Genomic DNA, 26,879 nt, shown 5'->3' with positions numbered 1-26,879 from the left:
AAATATCACTAATTACTAAGTAATTTTTTTTTTCTGTTTTCAATAGTTTTCTGAAAAAGTGTAATATATTTGAAAACTTCGTCACACTCAATAGTATCTAGTATTAATCAAGGTTCCAGGCCAGGTACAGTAGTTCTGTAGGCTGTAGTTCTTAGCTTCTTAGTTCAACGTACAGAATGGATTTTTTGTGCTTTCAGGAATGTTCTTCTCTATACTACTGTTGTGCTAAGATGGTGGCCTTGAACATGTTGTCCTTCTCTTTAATTGACATGTTGTTTTTTTCCCACAAAGATGCTGTATATATATCTTCTATAAATATTCTCAATATTCCCTGTAAATTCATTCCATGTGGGTGGCTACATCTGAGATGCTGAAACCTTCACACCTGGCACTGACAACCAATCACATTCTATTGTTAGTTTAAAGAGAAACTGTACCTGTGGACTCTGTCATCATTTAATTTCAGCGACACTATTTGCTATTTGAAGGACTTCAAATGTTGCTAATGAGCATATGTTCCCTATAAATCGGTCGCGGAGTATGTGTATACATTCATAAAATACAAAGCTGCTTGAATTACATCATTGCTCACCTTAGAGAGAGAGGTACAACAAAAGAGCAAGAAGAAGGTCAAATAGTGATGGAAAATAGGGGCAGGTTAGAGAAGGACAGAGAGAGAAAATGTGATATTTGTCCTTATAATTAACTAACAAGTACTAAAGAAAGTACAAATAGATGACAGACAAAGAACAGTATATATCTATAGAGATGGTGCAAGTCAAATACTGTACTCATTAATCAGACTAACAAAGTACATTGTCACATAGACAAAGATATATAAACAAAATGCCATAAAACGTATCTATGTGTAGCATATACAGTACCTGTCAAAAGTTTGGATACACCTACTCATTCAAGTTAATGAGAAACTGTGTTCAAACTTTTGACTGTTACTGTATGTGCGGAGAGAAGATATGTCAGTGATTGTGTTTAATATGAAAATGATAACTACAAAGGTAGATAGGTAGAGTACCATGGCCTTGGTTGCTTTTGAAAAGTGCTATACAAATAAAGTTATTATTATTATTATTATTGATATTATTAATTCTCATGTTCAATATTATACTGCAAACCGCCCCAGTTTGCACTGGAGGTCCGTTCTGATGAAAACAAACAGAACCACATCATCGCCAAAAAGCAGAGATTAAATCCTGAGGTCACCTAACCAAGCACTCCCTGCTCCCTCTGACCTTTTAAAACAAATGCATTTTTATACATTTTGTTTACTATCTGTGCCATAGGGCTTAATGGTACAAGACTTATTAAGAATAATTTCAAAAATAACGATTATAATAATTAAAAATGTTAAAAACTTGCAAAAATAAATAGATAACTGCTATTTATTGGGGTTTGTGTGTTGGATTGTTTATTGGAAGTGACTCAAGAGTGAATACATCTCTGTTTGTGTTTGTGTGTGTGTGTGTGTGTGTGTGTGTGTGTGTGTGTGTGTGTGTGTGTGTGAGAGAGAGAGAGAGAGAGAAAGAGAGAGAGAGAGAAAGAGAGATAATTAATATGGGTCTAAATTGCTTCTAGCTATGTCCAATGCAAGGTGTTTCCTGTTGAGAGAGAAAGAGAGAGAGAGAGAGAGAGGCAGTGATTTTGCCATGTCACAACGCAGAGCAGTCACACTCTCAGTGTTGGACATGCTTTTATACAGAAACAAGATCAGAATTCTTCACCCGCCACCATGGCTGGTAGACATTTACAGCTACCTGCCACAGCCAGTTTTTCACCCACATTTGGCGGAATGGTGTGTGTGTGGGATTTTCATATACAGTGTTTAATTCAATTTTGTGTTTTAACATATTTACTTAGTGCCTTTCTTTATGCATTTGCGTTCTGGCTCTAATGTTTCTGGCTTCACAGACTACATCAAACATTGCCTCTGACTGGGCTCTGTCTGCCAAAAGAACTTTGTTCTGCTGTCAGATGATGCAGAAATCCCACAGAGAGCCACCAAGCCCATTTTCAAAACCCAGCTCTCTGGAGCAGCATGCCCCCACTTTTGATAGCCCTGACTACTCTGGCCTATTGCCTCATCCAGTGCCAAACAAGCCTCTACATCCTTCATGTGTCCACTAGCCTGTCTTATGTTGGAATGAATCAGTGCAGAATACAGCAAACAGAGGAGTCTCTGATGCAAAAGGCTGAAACACTTGTAAATTTAGACTGAAAATTACTTGTGCCTGTATCCCTAGTGTCCCTACTGCAGGGTAAGGTAAGTACCCTAGCCTAGAACATCTTAATAAAATTCTATTAGAGCAGTAGTGCAAGGGACAGATGAATCTTGTAATTCAAAAAAGGTCCTTGTGTTTCACGTTTGACACATTTAGTCCTACATCTTGAACCTTGGATTTAAGTCAGTTGAATTGTGTTGCATAAAGATAAAAACAGTGTACTAGAAACTTTATGTCTGCTTTCCTTTGAGCAAGTTCCCTTTTAAGCGTTTGACTCAGCATGTAATTTTAAGCATCACTTTCAATCAGCCATAAATAGAAAATGTAAAATGTCCCTCTGATTCTGATTGACTTCTGATTTTCATTCAAATACTCTCATTCTTTGCATGACAAATTCACCATGAAAGTATTACCATGTAGAAAATGTTCAGGGAGTGGCAACATGATGCTACAGCACTTAATGCTTCTTATAAAGTATACTGAGTGTTTGAAAAGTGAAGAAATGCTCTGGTGCAAAGGGTAATGCCAAAAACCTGCCTGCTGCTCATTCGCATTGTCAGTGCCACAGGTGGCGGTGTACACCAGAGGTCTTTTCTCCTTTACTGATGTCTCACCTTGATAGCGATAATTAGTTTCATGATGTCCAAAAAGCAAGGTAACACTCAGATTCATGACAGACCCTGCTGGGGGTGACCTAGGTGTCCTAAATATGTCTTTTGACTTTGGAGTGAACCTAACTACACATTCATCATTTCTTACCTCAGTCTGACCGAAAAAGAAAAATTACTGCTATTTAATTTAATCAAAAAGATATGCATGACAGATTTCAGAATTAGGTCTTTCACAAAGTAAAAAAAAATGCTTAAATCATCACATTATGTGACTTAGAATATTCTATATACTTAACATCTCATAATTATTAGAAAACTATCTCAATTATACATTGTCACCTCATATTTAACTAAAACAAAGACAATGCATTTTTTTCATAAAAAATAATAATAATGATAATTCATTTAACTCTAAATTCATAGTGAAACTTAAAGTGCTACAGTGTTTATAACATAGGACACACAACTAGGGCTTTCACAATAACTGCAATATTGCAATACCGTGCGATAGACAAGCCAGCCACGGTGGATGGCGAGCAACCGCCACAACTTTGCTATGTTACATTTTTCCTTTTTTTCATGAAGCTAGACCCTTCTTGTTTTACACTTCACTGCATGTGTATTGTATGTTCAGTGCTAAAGGCACTAATATCGCATAGACCACATAACACGCTGTTGAGCCAACCTGAATCACCGCAGGTGAAATTCCTTAACCGTGACAGCCCTACACACAACATAAAGGAAATAGTAGAAAGATGAAAAAGCCTTCCTGAATAGAAACATTTTTAGGCCTTTTTTAAAAGAGACTAGGGTCTGCGCTGCCCTCAGATGGTTAGGAAGGCTGTTCTCCAAGTGTGGTGCAGCAGAGCAGAAGGCTTGATCCCCCATGGTGTGGAGCATAGTGCTGTGGGCCTGGGGGAGCAAGCTGCTGGCAGATCTGAGGGTGCAGGTGGAGGTTTGTGGTATGATCAGTACCTGTAGGTAGAGAGGCACATTGATGGATTTGTATATATGAGTACGGGGACTTTGTAGTCAATCCTGAAGGAGACAGGGAGCCAGTGCAATGAAAACAGAAGTGGTGTTATATGTTTGTGTTTTTGCACTCTCATCAGGATCCTGGTAGCGCTGTTCTGAATGTACTGGAGTTTCTGGATGCTCCTGCCAGGGATCCCTATGAAGAGCACATTGCAGTAGTCCAGTCTTGAGGAGATAAAGGCGTGGACAAGTTTCTCTGCATCTGACAGGGTTAGAGAGCAGTGGAGTTTAGACATGTTTTTGAGATGGTAGAAAGAGGTTTTGCATAGATGTTTTACATGGTCATCAAAACTCAGCTGAGGCTCAAACCTAAAACCCAGATTAGTGACTGAAAGGAAGAGCTAGACATCAGAGAGTGGATGTTGTTGACCTTGGCTCTGAAAAAATGAATGAAGTTGTTACATTGCTCAATCTGTTGCCTCAATTGAGGAAGATGATTGTGGTTTCAGGAGATGATTTATGGTGGAAAAAAGATGTTGAGAGTTGCCAGGATTGTTATTAATTAGGTTGGAGTAGAACTGTTTCCGAGCATCTTTAAGGGACTTTGAGTAAGTCCTTTGATGTCCATGGAAGGCCAGTTTACGGAGTTTATGGTGAGTCCAGAGCATCTGAAGCGTTGTTCCAGGACATGGCCAGCTTTTTTTTTTTTTTCCACAGGTCATGAATGAACAAGGGAGCAGAACATGGAAAAATTGACCTCACACATCTTGACAGGGGCATGAAAATCAAAGACACTGCTCAGAGATGTATTGTAGAATGCCTCTAGTTCATCCACTGATGCAGAAGCTGGGCAGGTGATGTGCTGGAGGTCCACTGTCATGATGACCGGGTCAATGCTTTTCTAGTTCTGAGGTTTAGTAGGGGGTGACAGGAATGTCAAATCCATTGAGACCATCTTGGTTATTGATGGGGGCGGAGTCAGTGATGACCAGTGTGTGCCCCCTGGTTTGACAGGGACATCAACATGCTGCTTCAGGCCAAGACATTCAATCAGACTCAGGAACTCCACTGCAAAATGACAGGACTGGTTGTCAAAAGGTATATTCATATCACCAACAATGACGATGTTGGTTGACATGCAGCAGAATGAGGTGAGGAGGTCATGTATCTCAGGGAGGAAAGATGAGTTTGGTTTGGGGGGGCGATAGATAAGAAGCACTGTCATGTGTCATGTGTATGGAGGTTTACATTTTAGAGCAAAGCGTTCAATAGAAGAAAGATCAGGCATTGGCAGGGGAGAGAGTTTCAGTTCAGTCTGGTGTATGATTGCTAAACCACCACCACGGCCAGAGCTGCAGGCTTTTTCCATGTAACCATACCCAGGAGGGCAGGCCTCATTAAGCACAGAGTAGTCTCCTGGTTTATGCCAGGTTTCAGTTAGGCACATGAAATCAAGCACCTTGTCCAAGATGTGGTCAGGTATGAGGAGGGATTTATCAGTGAGAGATTGTGTTTTAAATAGTTCCATGGTGGCAGGAGACAGAGCTGAGAATGTAAGTTTCTGAAAATTCAACAGTATACTGTGATCCACTCCATATTTTGCATCTCGCTTGGTATGGGGTAGTCTTGCAATGTTTCCAGTGATGATGCCCAGGTTTGTTTTGCTTCTGTATTCCACATTGAAACCACAACGTGAGCCTCTATGGATGTAACAAGGTCTGTTTCTTAACATCCTAAACTCTTGGCAGCGGGTTAAAAAACCCTTGTCAGGTGTAATTAGGAAGCTGCGTAAACTCCATTGCTATGTGGTGGTGTAGGACATCATAATTAAAGCAGTTGTGTCGTTTAGGCAGAATGGCAGCATTGGTAACAGCCGCAGTTGCAGTGACACAGTGGAGATCATTACAGCAAACATGAGGGAAGCACCAGTTGAAGAAAAACAGTCACTAGAGTCCATCAGTGACAGCGCAGCTCTGGGTGATTTCCATGCTGATAGAGAGGGGAGCCGGACGGGGCTTTATGGCACACTTGAGCCAGCAGGCGGGAGGAAGAGACCGCCACTGTCCTCCAGAGAAAAGAAGTCCCAGTAGAGCAGGTAGGAAGCACTTAACGTTGAATAATCCAAAATCCATACATCCCAGTAGAGAAAAAAGGCAGTACTTTACTTCAGTTAATCCAAAATCCACCAGTTTGATAGAACGTATTCCAACTTAAGGAGCTATCAAAACACACAGACAGAAAATGGAAAAACATAAAAAGCTTAAGCAAAATGCAGGAAGGCCATGTTAATTACACGAGCAGTGAAGTTCACATTCAGTTGTCTATTTAGCAAAGAGGAACGACAGCCAGTATGCGCCAGCGTTCCCTCGTAATACAGAGTGTCCTCTCTCCCACCTCAACACAAGCACCAAAACAAATCTTGTACGTTTGGTTGCACAATGATTATTGCCATTTGATAAAACAGACCCATGATGACATCACCCAATTTAACTTGTTTTTATTTACTTCTTAATTTGACAAATAGGGAGATGTCATGGAGTAATGAAGATGAAAAAATCAGTACTATGTCAATGCTGTACAGGGATTTACCAGTCCGAGATCCCAAACACCAGCGACATTTTTGACTGGTCACAAATGACTGAAGACTGAAAGATCTTGAAATTCAATTCTCATTTTGCATAATGAGTTGTCAGATAATGTATGATCCCCCATGTGCCAGAAGAGCAACTGCTGTGTACAGTATTATTGTGCACTGTGACAGGCTTTTTAAACAGAAGCCATTTTGACATGTCACAGTTGGAAAAGCACAGGAGTTAATAATAAAACTAATGTCGCCAGAATTCTATTTAGCTGCTTCAGTTTCAGGGTCCTGCTATTGTGCATGATGGCTCAATGTCACACGACCATGGCTTTCTGGGACATGGAACAGAGCCATCATTAATGTTATTAACACCACCTTAACACCACCTTAAGCGCTGTAAATAATGTTTTTAAAAAGTGCTACATAAATAAAAATATTATTGTTATTATTATTATCAGTATTGCTATAATTATTATTATTATTATTAGTGTTTTTCCTACTATAACAAGTATTAAAGGTCTATTATAAACCCTTTCTGACATTGGGAGATGTGTATTAGTTGCCTAGAATTGCTTTGAATTTGTAGCTGTTAATTATGACAAACATGAGCTCATAAGGGAAGTTAATTTTAAATACAGAGAGGCTACTTGGCAAACCAACTTTTAGCATAAAGCAACAGATAAACTGCTCCAACTGGATTATTCTTATTGATTTTGTTTATTGGATGTCTGTAAAAATGGATTCAGGGTGTCAATATTTGATAGAAAGTACCATTATAACAATACATTTATTTTGATTCACTGCTTTACTCCTTTAGAATCACAGTGTTTCCAAAATGTTTGTATGCAAAGGTCACCATCTCCTTGGCTTTTATGAATCCCAGCTCTTGCATGAAAAGTGTGAACACAATGTTTATGAATGAGGTCCCCCTTCAAATATTGTGAGAAACTACTGAATGCCTCCTCCTCTCTCCATACACATTTGATAAACATCCTCAGACATTTTTCTTCCAAAGCCCAAGGTGTAGGGTATACTTTTGTACCAGTATGGTGTTATTCCACCCAGCTTGTCAAACTAGCAGAGCACTGTAAACACGGAAGCGTGTGCCCCAAGCATGGTTTCTACCCAACAAAGAGCTACTCTAAGATATCGAAAATGCAGTTGTTGTGGAGTTGTGCACAGTTGTTTCAGAATAAACGGCACTGGTGTTTTTAATGGTTTTCAGAAGGCAGTGGAGTTTAATTGCACAGAGGCACAAGCAATATCAGGCTGTAGCTACACTGGTGAGTAGGACAAATTCTTGAAGTAGATTAGATGAATGAAGAAGATAAAATTACGCAGGCCTTATCCTTCAGTGCTGTGCTTTGTCTTGTCACAGCCAGCATAGGAAGCAACCAGGGTCACATTTGGAGAAGACAGTGCCAAAGTAGAACTCAGTAGTTAGGTGAACTTCTATAGCACTTGATAAAATTACACTAACATGACCTCAGTGGTTAAACACTGTAATCTGGCACTCAAGTACGTGAGTGTGCTTGTGTTTGTGTGGTGGCATGCCCGCATGTGTGTTGGTGTGCATATGCTTTCATGTGCTTCCAAAACAGGTAACATACAGAGCACATTCTCCACTCCCGGTATAGATTAAACATTTACACTCAATGTAAAGGTGAAATTATTAATAACTTGTTTAAAAGAGTGTATTGCTATAGCAAGTGGAGACCAAAAGGAAATTTAAATCCATGATACACACCTGCTAATTCTGGCCTGTGAGCCACATATAGGCCAGATAGTAGCCAATGTAATTGTCTCACAGATCAATTTGTCAGGTCTACGCACAGTAAAGGTACAGCGCCAAAACTGTGCAGTAACATGGTAGAAGTCAAGCTTTTAGATCTTTAGATCTAAAGTTATATTAAGTCTATTACAAATGTAGAACACTAACATATTAGGCAAGTCCTCAGTATCTTTCTCTGTTTCTCTATGGATGATTTCTGCACACAAATACCTGGCTCACCTAAAAAGGAGGCATTTCCTTTGTGTTCACAGAGGGAATCCCCACAACACCTGTTTATAATATGTCCTAGACTTAAGGGGGATGTTAAAATTGTCCTTTAATAATCCCCACATGGTCCTCAGCTTTAGTTCCCATGCCAGAACCTTGATCAAGGGCAGTGAAAGGATAATACCTACCCAATATGCATGTCTATTGGTATGTGACAAAACCAAACTACCTGTAGAAAACCTAGAGTTTCCTACAGCTAGTCTAGATTCAGAGCTTAGGGGGATGTTTTGTCTTCTGAGCTTTTCATTTACAGATCATAGCATTCATAAAAACAGAGTAAAAAGTTGGATTAAAGGTCAACTGACACTGTTTTGATAGTGAAAGGAATGCTTATGGCTCTTTCTTGTTCATTTTCTGGGTTCCTGTCACTGTTAAAGGTGCTCATCTCTGTACTTTGCCACATAACTATAACAGAATCATTACTCACATGGTGCCGGTTGGTGTTACAATATCATGCTGATTGTTTTACCGGCAAATTATAGTTGAGCTTTGGAATTTATGTCACATTGCAATGCCTTCAGGGTTTTTCAGGGACTAGTGTGTCATAGTTGTTGGCAGCTAGTGTTTACATATGGAGCAAATTACACCAGGTTTTTTTTGGGTACACTTCACTTTAGATATTTCAAGGAAAATGTACAGTGTAGAAATGCACAAGCCAGGACAAACTGACGATGATGATGGAGTCACGTTAACTTAAGCAGTGTTTGTCCTTAGCAGGGCAATATCAAACAAAATATTGAATTAAGCATTACATAACATTACATTACGTCTCTGCTGACTTTGATTGTCTCCGTGGTCACTTCTTATGTGTTTGAATACGGCTCATTACACTGTACTGTACAGATGTTGGCATTTGCAGATATATCTTTCTCTTTCAGCTGATAAACAGCTGGAGGATTATAAAAACAGATTTGATCGAGGGTTGCATAAGTCTGGTAAGATTCTACAGCTTCAGCAGCAGATTTGACCTTTTCTTCCCCTTGAACATTACACATTTAGAAAACAGGAAGTTCCCACCCTAAAGGTTTAATAGGATCTTCACTATTAATTTACATCAACAAGATTGAATTCAGACTTAAAGATCAGAAAACTGTGCACTGCAACTACAAGGGTTTATTAACACTGCTCTGTATCCCTAGGAGAAAATGTCACCTTTAATCGTTAATGTTGCTCATCATATCCAATTTACTGTATCACATGAAACTGACCACCTTGGGTAATTCTACTGACTGACGTTACAGTACAAGTCAGTAGTATAGATCAACCCAGACAAGAAGGTATTATCTACACTGCTACAATCCGAGCTATATGACATACTCTAAATTGACCACAGGCACAATATAAAGATAACTAAATCCTAATACATATGGGGGATCTGTGCAATGTGACATTACATAATGACACATCCCCAGAGCCCCACACAGTATAAGTAAAAAAAAAAAAAAATTTAAAAATACAATTGTTATCACGTCACAAAGCCACTAGTTTCAGGACGGCACCCTTGATTAAAAAGCAGAGTGCCATCTCTGGCAGCAGACAATGGCAGCTAAATCCTCTGACAAGAGAAAAAATTCGCAGCCTCACTTCCTCTCTGCTGCCTTTGTGTTTGTATGTGTGTATATGTGTGTGCTTTGCTCAGTGTTTAACCGTGTAAAAAGGTTTTTGCATGATTTACTCCCTCCACCACAGTAATTTGAAACAAGAACTCTAGAGCTGAATCACAATCACGCTTTAGCCCTTTTCAGACTTGGAATAGGTAACACCGCTGGTCTTATCTATCTGTTAAACTGATGGCTTGTCATTCAGACATGGGTGTCTTTTACATTAATGTTGCTTACAGCTTTACTCAGACATGAAAGGACATTTATGGAAAGAGCTGTGCGTCCGCACGATATTTGGTAATTGGTATATGAAAAGGAGCAGAGAGAGAGAAAGAGAGAGCAGTGGTGACTTTAAACTGTTCTGATTAGGAGGAAAAAGTCTGCTTTTTGTTCTTTCACACGCTGAGTCACTGATGGATTTTAAAACTTATTTTGCTGTTGAAGCCTTTATTAATTACCATCGTGAGCGCCAGTGACACTCTACCCCGCTTCTCACAGTTCATTTTCGCATCAATTTCATCATTTGACATTATTAGAGAGAAATTTTGGCTGTCTGTTTTATGAAGTCCGACAGTGCACAAGCATTGGATAAATTGGGATCCACATTTTATTCCTTTTTGCTCACATTCTATGTTCATGTAAAACGTTTTTCCAGATATTCATTTAGTCATCCATGTAGTTGGCATGAATGATTTTTTTTTACATATAGGAGGAGATTGCTGGTGAGACCATTATTGTGGTTGGTTATTGCAGAGTTTGTTTGTTTTTTTAAATCTCTTTTGTCCTAGTCGCACCATGAGGGGAAAATAGTTTTTATAGACTGATCTGATATGAGAAGATCCCCTACGACTTAGAATTGGCTCTTTCACAGCAGTTCATAGTTTATCAAACTGATTTTATTTTCTTTGTGCGCAAGAGATGAAGATTGAGTAATAAATTCACAGTGATCTTAGAAGGTGGAACAAGATGTGCATTTGTCTGTCTTTGCATGTTTATGTTGTGCTGCTGTGTCTTTATGTTAATCTGACTGCATTCAAATCAGGCTCGTGCGGTGTTGAAAGTGTTACAGAAATGAAACCAACATGTTAAATTGCCATTAGATTAATGTAAAGGGGTGCATGTATGAAAGGAGTTTTTGCGTACAGAGCTTATTGACAAGCTGCTGAACTCTATTACTGTGGGAAGTGCTCTTTTAAAATGGAGACTGTACTCCCAAGAAAAATAACAGCATCAGTTGTTCCAGGAAATGGGAAGGAGTATGGAATTATGAATTATGAGTCTGTCTGTCAGGGGGGGAAAAAAACGACTTCTAGTCAGCAAAAAAGAATTCAATAATCCAAAATATTCCAAAAAAAAATGTCTCTTCAAATGTTTATGAGGAAGAAAATGCACTCACCTTATTATACCTTGTAAACTTTTTTCTTTAGCAGAAAGCTCCATCGGGTGCCTTAACATTGTTGGCCCCACAACTGGCAAGGCTCTAAATGTTGTTTGTTCTGCCCAGCTATGTTGTAGTGACTGTAATGAAGATTGCTCTGTCTATGAGCTGCAAAGCAGGGCTTTAAAATTTCAGTCTTGCCAATCTGAGTGACAAAGCCCAGTTTATATTAACCATTGGCAGCACTCTATTTAACTTACCAGGAACAGGGACTAGGTATCGACAGTATACATCATGTCATTCTTCTCTCAGCCACTGTCTGGTGCAGCTGCCCACCTGCACCAGAGCCTTGTCTACCAGATTGGCCATGCATAATTAAGATGATAACCCACAGCAGAGACCTGACCCTGTCACAGCGCTGAAAGTAAGGCTTGCCAGCCCAGGGGCACACTTCACCCTCCATGTGATGCCCACAAATTCCTGATATGCTGCTCCCTGACTACCATAAATGTTATTGCAGGCAGAGCACACAGTAGTATTTACATGGCCAAGGTTTTCCAAACATGACATTAAAATTTCATAAAAAAAAAAAAAAAAATTCTAAGAATAATGGACATGTCCTCCAGGTCCTTTTTATAGATTATTTTTTCATTATTTTTTTGTGTATTTAGATTTCTGGAGAGAAAAAACCCTGTTGTACTCTGTATCTTGATTTACTCATTTAGTTTACATCTTTGCTACAGACCAAAACAACATCACAAAAGAAATGAACAAAACAGGCTTCACAAAAGTACCATTTATTGTAGGCCTGTTGTTAGATGCAGTGGTCATCTAATTGTGTCCACCCATCGGCGTTGACATTGGACATGAACAACAATGTGCATTTAAAGCACATTAAGGTTTTATGTTATATTGAAACATATCATTGAACAATTGAACACGAGTTAAATTTTGCATTGAAATCATGAACAATAGCATGCCTCTAATGTGACAATTCGTACAGTCTCTATGGAATCACTTGAAAGGTCTTTATGGAGCAGAACTGATAGTGGAACATGGGCTTCATTAAGGCCGTTTCTTATGGTGAAGCCCAGTAGACACAGCAGATCTTTTACTATGTTCTCTCTGTCATGCAGGGTATAAAAATTCTGCTGCACTAGGCCTGCTGTTTAATAGGCCAACAGTTGCCAAACGCACATAGATTAGGTTGTGTTGTATGTAAATAAGAGACTAGTGCAGCATTTCCTTGTTTCCACAGCTGAATCAATTTTTCAGCCTGTGAACAAATCAGTGCTCATTTAGATGTTGTGCGACAGTTTAATAAATCAAATGTAGCGAGGTTCATATGTCTCTCCTAGAGCTTGAATGTGCGCCGTTTCCAAGACGGTTAGATAAATGACGGCCAATTAGTTCAGAATGCTGCAGCTCGGCTTCTTACTGGTTTTAATGGACGACATCACATCACCCCAATCCTGGCTTCTCTCCATTGGCTCCCTGTTTGATGTAGAATTGATTTTAAGATTTCACTGATCACTTTTAAAGCACGTCTGGGTCTGGCCCCAAGCTACATAACAGAAATGTTGACCCCAAATGAGCCAGTTCGCAGCCTCAGATCCTCAGGTGGGGCCCTTCTGGCCGTTCCAAAGTCGAAGCTTAAATCTAAAGGTGACTGTGCTTTTGCCATCAGGGCCCCTCTGCTTTGGAATGACATACCTGCGGAGATAAGGCTCACAGAATCAGTGACTTTGTTTAAATCTCTTCTTAAAATCCATTTTTTTAGACTTGCTTTTGTATGATGTCGTCTTTTTTTTTAAAATTCTTTTTATTTGTATTTATTTATATTTATGTTTTTTTATTGTCCTTTATCTCTTTTAGCGTCTTTATCTTTCATCATCCCGTCTTCTCACTCCTCTGTTTTTGCATCTTTTGTCTTACATTAGTCTTTACTCTTAACTTCATCTTAACTTTACCTTAATTTTGTCTTGCTTTTGTGTTGCCTTACTGTTAGGCTTTCTGTTGTTATCTTGCCTTCTGAGTATCCTGCTTTTGCGTTGTCTGTCAAAGCACTTTGTAAACTCTGTTTTTAAAGGTGCTATATAAATAAAGTTAATATTATTATATTTTCAAGGGTGATGTCTGCATGTCATTTCCTGAAAATACTGGTTGCACTCTAACAGCTGTGACCATTGCAGGAATACATTTTATAAGTCAGCTTAAGGAAGAGAATAGATGTCCTTTGAAAAGACATCAATCCCCAAACACCCACCATGACAGTAAGTCCCATCGCCTGATCCATCCTCACGCAGTGCACTTACATCATGTCCAGATATTCTGTGGCTTTACTGTTCCTTATTCCTTGCAACTAATAGCAGCAACAACTCTGTTAGTGGCTTGCACTGCTGCGTGGCTGGACTGACAAAGCCCACATGAAAGGATAGTGGGAGACATAATCATTTCACCAGTTCAACCAGCTCCAGCAGTCTTTGAAGTTGTTGCACCCTGGATCATTACAGCAAGGGAACACACTGTTGTCTAGCTCTGTAAAGTATATCTGTGGTGTTTTTGTATACAACTGCTGTCTCTACGGTGGGCTCAGCCACAATCTACAATAGGTGTGTTAGTGTTATCATGCTATCATTAGCATGTTTTTATTTGTTCCGCTGCTGGCTCTGTTTCGCTGTCAGACTTGAGGCCATATTTTCCTTTTCCCAAACCACCCTAATCCCTGATTAGTGCTACCTACACACATCAACCCACCCAGAAGAGCAGCTTGAGTCATCATTATCCTGGTTTACAAAAACACGCATATCAATCTCTATAGTCCTTGCTATCCCTGACAACCAACACCTTCACAATTGAGAGCAAAGGGCTCACAGCTCTGGAGAACGCGTTTGCTGGTCACATTTTTTCAGTCTGTTCATTTTTGCGGGCCTGTGCAGTGAACTATTTGAAACCACGTTGTGTCAGTGTATAGATAACTGGTTTTGGATGTCTTCACATCCACATTACATCTCATTTGTGAGAGGCAGTGTGTGAAAGATGGTGTGGGACCAGTCTCTGAAAAACTAGTTTTTTTTTTGTCAGTCAGTTCAGGTTTCTGCAGCTACCTTACTAACTTGTAATCCTGTGCTCCACACAGTGTAGTTAAGAGGTCACATAGAGGGGTGGTTTGACAGTTGCAAGCAATCAGTGGAAAGAGACCATCAGGAAAGCCGGGATGGAGTCTGAAGCAAGTGTGAAGGTGGATAATGTTTAGACACAAGTCAGTGTCTTCCCTTGCTTCTCTGCCTCTGTACATTTTCATCATTCACATTTTTTGCTGAAATAAATTGATATTCTCTGCACTTTATATCTTCATCATTTGATTGAACTGTGCATCACACCACAAATTGCAATTGCAGTTGCAACCAACTGAATACACCTTGCCTCACCTTCCCCTTCCAAGTGTGTCGGAGAACCTACAGTGGCCGCGAAACTCGCAAAAAACATGAAAGGCCCTCTCTGTAGACAGTGTTTGGTTTGTCCATTCTGGGCTACTGTTGAAACATGCTGTGCAACATGGTGGGTTCCGTGGCAGAGGACCTGCTCCCTGTGTATATATAAAGGGCTCATTCTAAGGTAACAAAAACACAACAATTCTTATCTTCAGGTGATTATACACTAATGAAAACATGCTTATGAATATTATATTCCATTTCTGCCAAGTCCGTTCCACTAGATGCCACTAAATTCTACACACTGGACCTTTAATGCTCGAGGAAGTATTTCATTAAGTTTGTATGATTGTTCATAGCACTTATTCACAGATTCTGAATAGAATATAGGATATGGATGAGACTTCATCAGGATATATTTAGTTGAGGAGATCAGACGGGGACATGATTTAATGGATAAGTAATTGAGATTTCTGACCCTCACAGTCAACATTACACTAATGTCTGCTTTCTGTCCCACAAGTGAAAATCCCCCAGTCTATAACATGTCCCTTGTTTGTTCTGATCCACTGTGGAGGGGTGGAGAATGGGATGATGCAATGCAGGAAAGAGAAAATGATGATGAAATTGGATTATGTCTCCTGATATTAAGAACGCGTCCTTAAATTGGATTGACCTAGTCCCTGTTTCAGGTGTTCCAGACGTTCCATAGCTTTTAGCCTAACTGACGCAACACTCCATTTTCAAAAACAGCGCCAAGTACCCGCAGACAGCAACGTCATGTTTGTGTATGCATGTATAGGCAAGTGTGTGTGTGTGATAAATTGCCTTTTTTTCCGCTCTGCGGTGAAACAAAAGTACATCAATGATACTCAAACCTTTTTCTCACCCCATTGACTTGCTTTTTTTCTCTTTACCACAGTTCTGCTCTCACAGATATCACACCACTCTCTATTTTCTCACCCTCTCTAACCTATTCTCAGCCTCTCCCTCCCTCGCCTCTCTTCTCTCCTGCTGCCCTTCCTTCAGTCCCTCCCTCGCAAACTACTTGCTATTCAGTTCAGGGAGGCTGCAGGCAGCATTGCTCTAGCTCCCCATACTGCTACTGCAGGACTAGACTTTTTTATACCCTGCTCTCTCTCTTTCTGTCTGATAACCAGACATTTCCCCTCACTCCTGCTCTTATTCTCCTGAAACTATGCACCTAAAACCTTGGTTTACAGCCCAGCACACTTAATATTTTAACCCTTCTCATATCTGTCATTGTTCCCCTCTTAAACCCCTGCATCTACGCATGATGTCCCATTTTGCTTTTCTGCTGACGTAATGCACGAGCTATGAAAGCATCAAATATTCAATCAGACAAATCTTAATAACCAAGGTAGACATTTCACATTGTACATTCCAGCATTTTCAAACCATTGTTATTGTTATGATAACTGGATCTTGACCTGTTCTTACAGTCTTGTAGTTAGACACCCTACAAGAGTTCAGCATCTTCACATGTTGTGTACATCTTCCAGGGATACATGAAGTATTTTATAGACTTCTGAGTCCTCAAACATCCTTGTTATATTCCTTTCCAAGTTTGTGTCCTTCCCTGCTCAATCACTACCATACCTTTATTTTTCAGACTGTTTTGCACCCTCGTAATGCCATTGTACTGAATCTCACAAAGGGAGATGGATAATAAACTCTTTATTATGTCTGTAACCTCCCTGTATGTGAAAAGGCTGTAGAAGGTCTGGATTTCCTAGAACTAACTTCTGTCCAGGAATTCAAAACCTTGCTTCAAGTTATGGCACATTTATCCATTATTTCCATCCATTTTGTCCTCTCTACCATTAAAGTTTCTCTTCATTTATGTTCAGTTAGGTTATTATTGTGCATTTGTAGAAATGATCAGTGTTATAACAAAAAAAAAGTGCCCTAGTAGTGTGAGACAAGTACTTCATAATTGCAATGTCCCTGGTTAAATTCCAGTTTGGGACCTTTGTTGCATGTCCTCCCGTTTGTTGTACCCAGATAATTCCTGTCAATCTGCACTATTCATTGCTCAAATGAAGGCAAATATCTGAAAAGAATAACCTTTAAGAAGTCTATGTAAGTATACAGTACCAAGTTTGGACACACCTTCCCATTCCCTTAAATGAGAAAGTGTGTCCAAACTTTTGACCGGTACTGTACACATAGACTCCTTAGCTAAAATGCTATACTGTATGTACATAAAAGTTCATTCTTCTGTCTCAGGATTTAGTTTTGTGTTGCATCAATCTACCGATTAACCATGTATCCATGAACACAGGGTGTTAATCCTTCATTCTGTGTTTACCCCATCCTAAACAAACTGCTCATTTCATACTTACGATGTGCTTGATGATAAGCCAGATGCTTCCTCTCATCCACAGCCTGCTTGACCACAGATGCTAATAGCCAGTGACAGGCCCACAGTCTAAACATGAGCCAGTGTAATGAGAGGAGTAAGCAAACGGCATCAGCCATTAAACATAAGAGAGCTTGTGCCAGAAGGCACTCCGGCTCCTCCTCAGGCTGTGCCGTTCTCGGCTGCATTAACTCTAACTGACAGGAGACTACCAGGCTCAAACAGCACCGTTATAGATACTATGGGCAACCATGTGAGAGGAGAAAAGACATGAAGCCCTCGCATAGGCAGCACATGGGGGGTTGGGAGTGTACTGGCTGTCCTGAGGCTCCACACAGGAGCTCAGGCTACTCATTCATTCTTCCACAGAGGAATTTAATTGGGTTTGAGAAGTAGATGTGTATGTGTGCATTTGTGTGTGTGTGTGTGTTTCTATCAATAAATGAGTTAGTTTTTAGTAACATTGCTAATAATTAAAAATACTCATAACATTTTTTGTCGTATAAGGTCAGTTAACAAATTATTGACCCCATATTATTTTCCTTTTAATAGCATAATAACCGGTATATGCTTTTTAAAATAATTGAATACTGATTGGACCAATTTTTTGGTGACACTAGTTAAAACTAAGGTTTTAATTTGTTAGTGTTTAAATAGGCTAGATAAGCGTTGTTTGTGCCTTCCTCAAAATTATAACTGATGTGTACAATTTGTGAAACATAAAGGATAATGAGTTACATGTGGTGCATCAGGAGTCCCAAGGACAAGGATTGAGAGCACTGCCTTTGGTCATTATCACTTTCATTAAACCTCATTAATAAAAAAAACAGAAAGTCTGGTGTACAGACCTATATACAAAACATTACATAAAAAACAACAAGACATGTAAGGTCAATTTTTCACGCTCTGCTCCCTGGTTCACTCATGACCTGCGGAAAATAAAAACAGCTGGAAGTGTCCTGGAACAATGCTTCAGATGCTCTGGGCCTTGCTGTCCATGAACTGGCCTTCTGTGAACATCAAAGGGCTTACTCAAAGTCCCTTAAAGATGCTCGGTCACAGTTCTACTCCAACCTAATTAATAACAATCCTGGCAACCCTAAGCATCTTTTTTTCTACCATAAATCATCTCTTGAAGCCACAATCATTTTCCCCAATTGAGGCTACAGAAGAGCCATGTAACAGCTTCATTGACTTTTTCAGAGCCAAGGTCAACAACATCCGCTCTCTGATGTCCAGTTCCTCCTGTCTCCTCCTCCTGTCATCGACCCTCTGTCTGGCAGCTTGCTGTCTCTACTCAGTTTTACTGGTGTCAGGCAGAGCCACATTGAGGAAAACCTCAGGAAGATGAAACCCTGTACTTGTGCCCTGGACGTCATTCCCACAGCTCTGTTCAAATCATACGTCCCCATTTTCAGCCCTCAAGGTCGCTGTCATTTGCCCCCTCCTCAAGAAGCCTACCTGGACCCAGAAGTTCTTGCCAGCTACAGACCTTTCTCAAACCTCCCATTCCTGTCCAAGGTGCCAGAGATGGTGGTTTCTTTTGAGCTTCAGGACCACCTTAAATACAACAACCTATTTGAAAATTTTCAGTCAGGTTTTCATTCAGCAGTGGAACAGGTCTGCTCTGGGTTGTGAATGACCTGCTGATGGCAGCTGATGCAGGGTCCCCTTCTCTCCTAATTCTTCCTGACCTGAGTGCTGCATTTGACACTGTGGATCACACTATCCTCTTATAGCGCCTCCACACCACCATTGGACTGTCAGACTGTGCACTGGTTTCAGTGCTGCACTGGTTTTCTGTAGGACTGAGTATGTCTCACTGGGAGGATGCAGGTCTAGATTGCTCCCTGTCACCTGTGGTGCTCTGCAAGGATCAGTTCTCGTTCCCATCCTGTTCTACATGCTCCCCCTTGGACATGTCATCAACAGACATCAGATGTCTTGTCCTTTCTATGCTGATGATACCCAGCTGTACATCAAAACTGCTCCAAGCTCTTCTGCAGCCATGTCACGCCTCAGCACCTGTCTTAAGGAGCTAAAAACCTGGATGAGCACAAATTTCCTCCAGTTAAACAGCAGCAAAACTTAAGGTCTCCTTATTGGCACTCCACACTAGATTCAGTCATCCCTGATACCTTATCTCACCTTGGACAGCCCATACATCCCCCTTTCCTCCTCAGTTACTGATCTGGGTGTTAGGTTTGGACCCTCAGCTGACTTTTGATGACCATGTAAGACATCTATGCAAAACCTCTTTCTACCATCTCAAAAAAATCTCTAAAGTCCACCCCTCTCTAACCCTGTCAGATGAAGAGTCCATACCTTTATCGCCTCAAGACTAGACTACTGCAATGTGTTCTTCACAGGGATCCCTGGCAGGAGCATCCAGAAGCTAGACTACTGCAATGTGCTCTTCACAGGGATCCCTGGCAGGAGCATCCAGAAGCTCCAGTACATTCAGAACAACACTGCCAGGATCCTGACGAGAGTGCGAAAACACAAACATATAACACCAATTCTGTTTTCATTGCACTGGCTCCCTGTCTTCTTCAGGATTGACTACAAAGTCCTGCTTCTCACATACAAATCCATCAACAAACATGCACCTCCCTACCTACAGGAACTGATCACACCACTAACCTCCACCCGCACCCTCAGATCTGCCAACAGCTTGCTCCCCCGGGCCCCCAGTACTAAGCACCATGGGGGATCGAGCCTTCTGCTCTGCTGCACCACACTCGTGGAACAGCCTTCCTAACCATCCGAGAGCAGCACAGACCCTAGTCTCTTCTAAAAAAGGCCTAAAAACATTTCTATTCAGGAAGGCCTTTTCATCTTAACTCTTATTACTATTTTCTTTATGTTGTATGTTCTATGGTATTAATACTGTGGCACGTTGAGTTTCACTATGTATAAAAAGCATGGTACAAATTAATATATTATTATCATTATTATTATTAGTAGTAGTAGTAGTAGTAGTATTAAACAGTATGCAACTCATCTGTTAACAATGACTCACTTTCATTCCCTTTTTATTAAATTTCAAAGAGTTGCCTCAAAAAAGCAACTTATTTGAAACAGTCAGAAAAATAGCTGAAGCATGTAAACCCTCGGAGGTAAGGTGTAAAAATAATGTGTCCGGTCAATGTCATCCAAGATGTTGTGTACAGGGAAATGCTGTTTACCAATCTGCGGTGCCCAGCTCAAATGTAACACAAATTATATTACATATTAAGGGCTATGGTGTTGCATGTATGAGTTATTATTCAGAATATATGTGGTCTGCTTTTAGTCAGCATAGACCAGACATATTTTTACAATTCATAAAGGATGTGTTAGTTGTTTTTTCACATTTGTATGTTGTTCATCTACTTGGTTATTTCTGACTGTACATCAGATTTGAGAAGCTTAAGACAGATTCTTCTCTGGGACACATTTTAGCTGAAGAAATAGATCATAATATAAAAAAAGTAAATAAAAAACAAAAATAAGTAAATAAAGAAAATAATGTTCAGTGTGGTGGCTCACTTTATATGTTCTCTCATTGTCTGCATGGCTTCCGTCTTGGTGCTACAGTTTTCCCCTCATAAACAGTACAAAATACAGTACATGCAAGTTAGGTGAACTGGAGACTCTAAATTGCCTGTAGGTGTGAATGTGAGTGTGAATGGCTGTCTGTCTGTATTTGTTAGCCCTGTGATATGGTGACTTGTCCAAGGTGGCTGTATGCCCAATGTGAGATGGGATAGACTCCAGACCCCCACGACCCTGTACAAGACAGGCAGATATAGATAATGGATAGATGGATGGCTGAAAAAACAAAATGACACTTCCCCATCTAACTTTTCTATAATTTCACACCTTTGACCCCCTTAGAACAAAATTCAGACTGGCTGTTTTGGTGTGTGTGTGTGTGTGTCTGTGTGTGCACGCGCACTCAGAAACATACTGCTACACACATACACACACTACACTATAAAATGGTATTTCTGTGCTTATTTGCTCCAGCATTACAGTGTGTTCCTGTACTGTATATCTATTAGTTTCCCAGGGGTTTATAATGGCTATAATGAGATTATGATATGGCATCTATTTCTGTACTATGTTGCTCTGTCATCTCATTTTCAAAAAGAAAAAAACAATTCTAATCTAAACCGCTCATCTTCCACCCGCAGGCATTGTGGCATGTTTTTTCAGTATCCTGTAATCAAACTAGCTGATAGCCACCGCTGCACCTCTTTAAGTTCCACTTAATGAGAACAAGTCAAATTGGCCCATCTATGGCACTACAGCTGAGGGAGCACAATGTATCTTAATGAGGATCTAGCTACCCATTATCTGCTGGTAACCCGACCAACATGTTACCACTATTATCAACCCCCACCCCCGGCTTGCTCAAACACAAACACTTTCTCACCCTCTTGTTATCAGCTTGCCTTCCCCTTTAAGCCCGCTGCAGACAGTGTAACCACAATGGACAGTAATTGTAGGCTACCTCTTGCTCCTGCCTAATTGAATTGACAAGGAGCCGGAATTGATATCATTTAACACATTGATCTTGGGAGACAATGAGACAGAATGCCTCATGCCCCCCCCCCCCCCCCCCCCCCCCCCCACCTGTCTCCTATTTTCTTCCCTCTGATTCATCTGCCCATTTCTTTGATTTGCCATGTTATTGCCTATGAATTACCAGATTCATTCCTCACTTCTTTCACCATCCCCTCGCTTCCAGTGTTTCCTTGCTATTGTCATGTTTGTTGCATTAGTTTCAAGGGAGGTGCAGCGGTGTGGAGATAAAAAACAGAATTTATTTCAATTAATGAGTGAACGCAGTCACTTTCTCTTTTAAATGCATCATAAAATAATAAAAGCTTAATACACTTATTCACATAATGCTCACAAATAAACATAGGCTATAGTCTGCTTTAAGCAATCAAAAGTGTCACAAAGGAGAATTAATTGTCTCCCAACACCACTAAAAGACATTGAGCTACAAATGCATGGCTATTGTGATTTACTTCTATATTTAATGTCAGTGATACAATACTTTAATTTGAGCCCTAGCTCTTCCTTTCCAATTCAAAATGAATGGAGAAAGGAAAACTATCATACCTGAAACCATGTGCCACATTGCTCTGCACATTATTCAGCTTGTCCAGACACTACTGTATGTCTTATTCCACCATTACATGTTTGAGGTCAGAAACACAGAAGCAATTTGCACTGCAGTGCACCACTGAATTACACAACTTACTTTAGGAGGGCCTGAGAGAGTGAACATGCTCAGGGCCCTCAGCCGTTCCACCAGCCATCTTTTGAGTGGGCAAGAATAACTCCAGTGTTACTGCTTCCATTACCCTGCACACTAGATGCTTATTTTCAGACACCCTCCTCTATCTTCCTCTCCTCAACTGAGAATGAATGACTGCACACCAGGGGGTGGAAAATAATGGATGGGGACAGTTGGGAACATTGTCTGCGAAACACCACGGGCACTTGTGTTTACCAGAGAAACCAAACATGCACATTCCATTATGTGGCAGTCAAAAACTAAACATTCAATGTTGCTGTATGGGACACAATTGAATCAACAGCCAACTGTGTTGTCAAGCTTTTAATGGCTGTAAATCGGAGAGCGCAGTTGCTTACACATACAGGGCACACCTGGATGCGAATGGAAGGAAGTCAAATAGTTTCCCAGATGGACACTGTAGACACATAAATACAGAGATTTGCCTCAGTTTGTCCCTCTTACTTTGTTTCTCATGCTCACGTGCACACAAATGCACGCATATGCGGGTCGGTCAAAACCGGTCTGCATATCAAAGACCACAGTTTTGACTGAGCTGGGCTGAATAAGAGCCTGACGCATTGACTAACCTATGATTCATCATTGTGAACTGCCTCGTATACAAAGTTTGTGATGGGAGATTCATGCATAGTGTTTTTAATTGGGTATTTTATATTTTGCAGAAAACCTATCATGAGCAATACATTTTTCCGTCTCATGAGTGGGTGAAATAGTTTTGACATATCAAAGCAGAAGTGTAATTACAGTATAAAGGAAGCATATTTTTAGAATATTTAATGGTTGCCTTCTTGACTTACTGTAACTGTCAAGCACATGCTGCGTTGATCTTGAAGATACAAGATTATACAAAGAACTGTGGTATTTATAAGGAAATATACCCTCTTCATAACAACTGCTCAGTTGTCAACAGGAGCTCAAAACAACAGGTGCAGGATTTTGTCCCCTTAGACTGTCATCACTATGCTGTTTTAATCTCCTTAGCTCAGATTAAAGAGTTCAGGGTTTTGAGAAATAAAACAGCTGGGATTTCTGATTCCAGAGAGTGAAAAAAAAACAGTTTTGTTTAGCAATTTTTTGTGGTTGTTGTTGTTGTTTTCATGATTTAAATAATGTGAAGAATTGTTTGGGTCATCAAGAACCTGACCATTTTCTCTTTCTTTCAGTTCATTCAAGTTGTCGGTTATACAAAAAATCATGTGAGCATGTTTGAAGTGTCCTCAGAAAGGTTCCAGTTAAGCCCCTTTTTATTTTTGGCGGTGAAAATCTTTAATCCTGTTCATCCCTCTGGTGCCTTAATGACACATTAGGCTCTTTAGGCAGCACAATGACTAATGTTGTCATGTCCTCTGCTTTGACATAGAAGAGTTTGTCTGTGTGTGCGCATGAAAGTGTGAGTGCTTGAATGAGTGTGTGGCACATAATGGAAGGCAGCTGAATGCTGTCTTCATTTCTTCTCCTCCCCCTGTGTCAATCAGCAATTGACTCACAATGAACTTTATTAAAAATACAACATTTTGGTCCTTAGACCTTCATCAGATAACAAGTTTTACCTGATGAAGGTAAAGGCAAATAAAAGGACAGTGTGTGGGAATTCTCTTTTCTCTTGCCTATGGATATTTCCTCCTACGCACCTGCCTACAAGGAACTGAAGGTGTGCATGAGCCTATACAATTTAAATCAACTATTGACTGAATGTCGTTTTCTGTATGTTTCAGAATATGATTTGGAACACAACCACAAAAAAACATGCACACAGAGCACACTTATGTTTCTTAGGATAGAAGTGGGGTCTGGGTCAAGTGGGTTTTTCTTTGCTGCTCTCAAATATATTGTTTGCATTATTATGCCAGTTTTCTTCCTTTCTGTTTGATTGGTGCATTGCTGCACAAAAAAAAAAAAAAAAAAAAAAATGACTGCGCTGTGTGATTGCTATTAGAAGTGAGGTTGACCAACTGTAGTATGAGCTAGAAGACAAATGACATATTCCTAATTTTTAACATCCATATGAAAGAAAACATGTGCTATGTGAGCATTGGCCAAGGGCAAGGCAGCAATACATGAGACAGAAAGGGAATCATATCTGTTTTTATGGCTATAGGCTATTTTCATTGAGCAGCACTTTCACATGAGTGACCTTGCAGACATGGGAATTCCCTGCAGCACACACCCACACTGAAATGTATGTTGAGCATGGAATGTGACAATTCCCAAATGAAGAAAATGATAAAAGATTGTTTTTTGTCCTTAAGTTGGCATCTTCTCGAATGTCAAGTCTTTTGTAAGACGGGAGCATAGACTGTATATAAAGATGGACGTAGCAAGGCGTGATGTCACCCATTTGCTTGCATTGGAGACAGTTTGAAGCCCAGAGTTGCTGCTCACGGTCAGCAACATCTTTTCCATTTGGAGCTCTGGAAACACAACCTGCTACCTCAGACCAAAGCTAACACTAATTTACCAGGAACACCGAGCAATGTAGACTTGTGCTAACACTAATTTACCAGGAACACCGAGCAATGTAGACTTGTGCTAACATTAGCTAGTTACCACGGCAGGTATCATTATCAACAGGGTTGCCAACTCTCACGCATTGACTGTGAGACTCACGCAATTGGCACTTTTCACACACTCTCACGCCACACGTCCATTTTCTCACACAGTGAAAAACAGATTCATAACTGATAATGTTGTGGATACTGACAGCGCATAGACAGAGAAGACAGAGCAGCACAGCGCAACAGCAGCACTGTTCAGCAGCGAGTTATTCAGACAATCCGGAAGAAAGCGAAAAATGTATATAAATCTATATCGTCAAGTATTCCCATGGATGCTGCTCAGAGTAATCTTAGTCAGTGGCTCTTCTAGCAGCAGCACAGCGTTGCTCACTCTCCTCTTGTGCCGTGCACACGTATGCAGGAGAGTGAGTTACTATGGTTACAGGAATGCTCTGTGTCTTTGTCGCTCTGAAACTTTCTTGCAATTCCCCAATAATAGGTTTTTAGGTAACCTACTGCCATTTTAGGCTACATAATGTTTTTATAAATGTAACTTCAAATATGAAATAGCCATTTTTCTAATAACCGTATCCTTCCTGTCCTGATCCTCACAATTATATACTGTTCTTGATGCATTCTTGGCTTTCATAGCACCCTCAAGCTAACTAACCTAGACTGGTCATTTGTCTACTTTTATGAATTCATTGGGTGTTATTCAGGATCTGTCAGTGTAAAGTTGAAGAGCTGGCCTAAGTAGAGCAAGGTTAGTAAAATTATTGCAGCATTGCAGCACTAAAGAAAGGCCAGAGAGAGGTTGAGTGGGTCAGTTTACCAAGAATAATGATAATTCTATTATGAACAAAAGTAAGTACTACTAAAATACCAGGTAAGTTTAACATTAAACTTACCGAAATACTGAGACAATGGTCCAACTCAGTGCAAGTCGGGGCAAGGAGCGAACTGCCAATTACAGCTGTCAATCAACGCTCACATGGCAGACATCAAAGCTACTTTTCATCTTGATATCTTATTAATGGAGCAATAATTTCCAAAATGACCACCAGCACACTTATTAGAGGGCCAAAATTTAGAGATTGAGACGATAATGACACATTGAAAAAATGTATTGACTTAGTATTTCATGAGAGAAGTTGACACTTTTTGAATGGGAGTCTGTTAGAGCCAGGGATTATTTGGAGCCAGCATTTGGCGACCACTAGTGGTATTGCACTGAAAGGGTCTTCCGCACTGGCTTCAGTTTCAAGCTGTGGTTGTTTCCACTTGGACAGGAGAAGAGAAAGTGGAGCAGTTGCTTTTAATGTGCCTGCTCAATGATAGATGCATCATAACCACAGTAAAGTTCTTTGCGAAAGCTCCTATTTCACTATTTCCTAAGCCAAACAGGGCCTCAAGGACAGGGCCCAGGTTGTTAATGTCAGCATGTTGTGGTTTAAATTCATGAGTGGCTGGTAGCTCTGCGTAACAGAGGGTCTGAGTTTACAGTAATCTGCAGAGGCTCTCTCTGTGTGATAGGAGGCATATTCAGAACTAATGGGGAAATAGTAATTTTACAACCTGACAGTGACCAAGGCATTGAAAGTGACAATCAGTGTTAACCTTGGGATGAATTTACTATGAGGTGGGTGTTTGATGGGGTCTCATTTAGTTCTCTTTGACACATATAAGCAGCGTTCTGTTCCACTCAGTTATCAAAAGGGCAGCACAATAGTGCAGCAGCACTGAGATAAGCAACCACATTTTGTGTCTCATTAAACAGGATAACGACTAAATAGCCCCTTTACTTAAGCCCT

The 26,879-nt window shown here is 40.3% G+C and overlaps 1 protein-coding gene across 3 annotated transcripts in view; it reads left to right on the top strand.

The window, feature by feature from the left end:
* ctnna2 (catenin (cadherin-associated protein), alpha 2) overlaps window positions 1-26,879 on the top strand; it is a 338,033-nt gene that overhangs the window by 210,765 nt on the left and 100,389 nt on the right. The window contains exon 8 of one of the 3 annotated variants that reach the window (XM_042431154.1): window positions 5,673-5,708. The exons of the other annotated variants lie outside the window; for them this stretch is intronic. Within the exon in view, the coding sequence (XP_042287088.1) occupies window positions 5,673-5,693 (21 nt within the window). The 3' untranslated portion in view covers window positions 5,694-5,708. Of the gene's footprint in view, window positions 1-5,672; window positions 5,709-26,879 lie in introns of those variants that run through there. 3 annotated transcript variants of the gene reach the window in all.

Source organism: Thunnus maccoyii, chromosome 2, assembly GCF_910596095.1.
Source record: "Thunnus maccoyii chromosome 2, fThuMac1.1, whole genome shotgun sequence".
NCBI lineage: Eukaryota > Metazoa > Chordata > Actinopteri > Scombriformes > Scombridae > Thunnus > Thunnus maccoyii.
The sequence above is the reverse complement of the archived record's forward strand: the minus strand, read 5'-3'. Positions and strand labels throughout refer to the sequence as shown.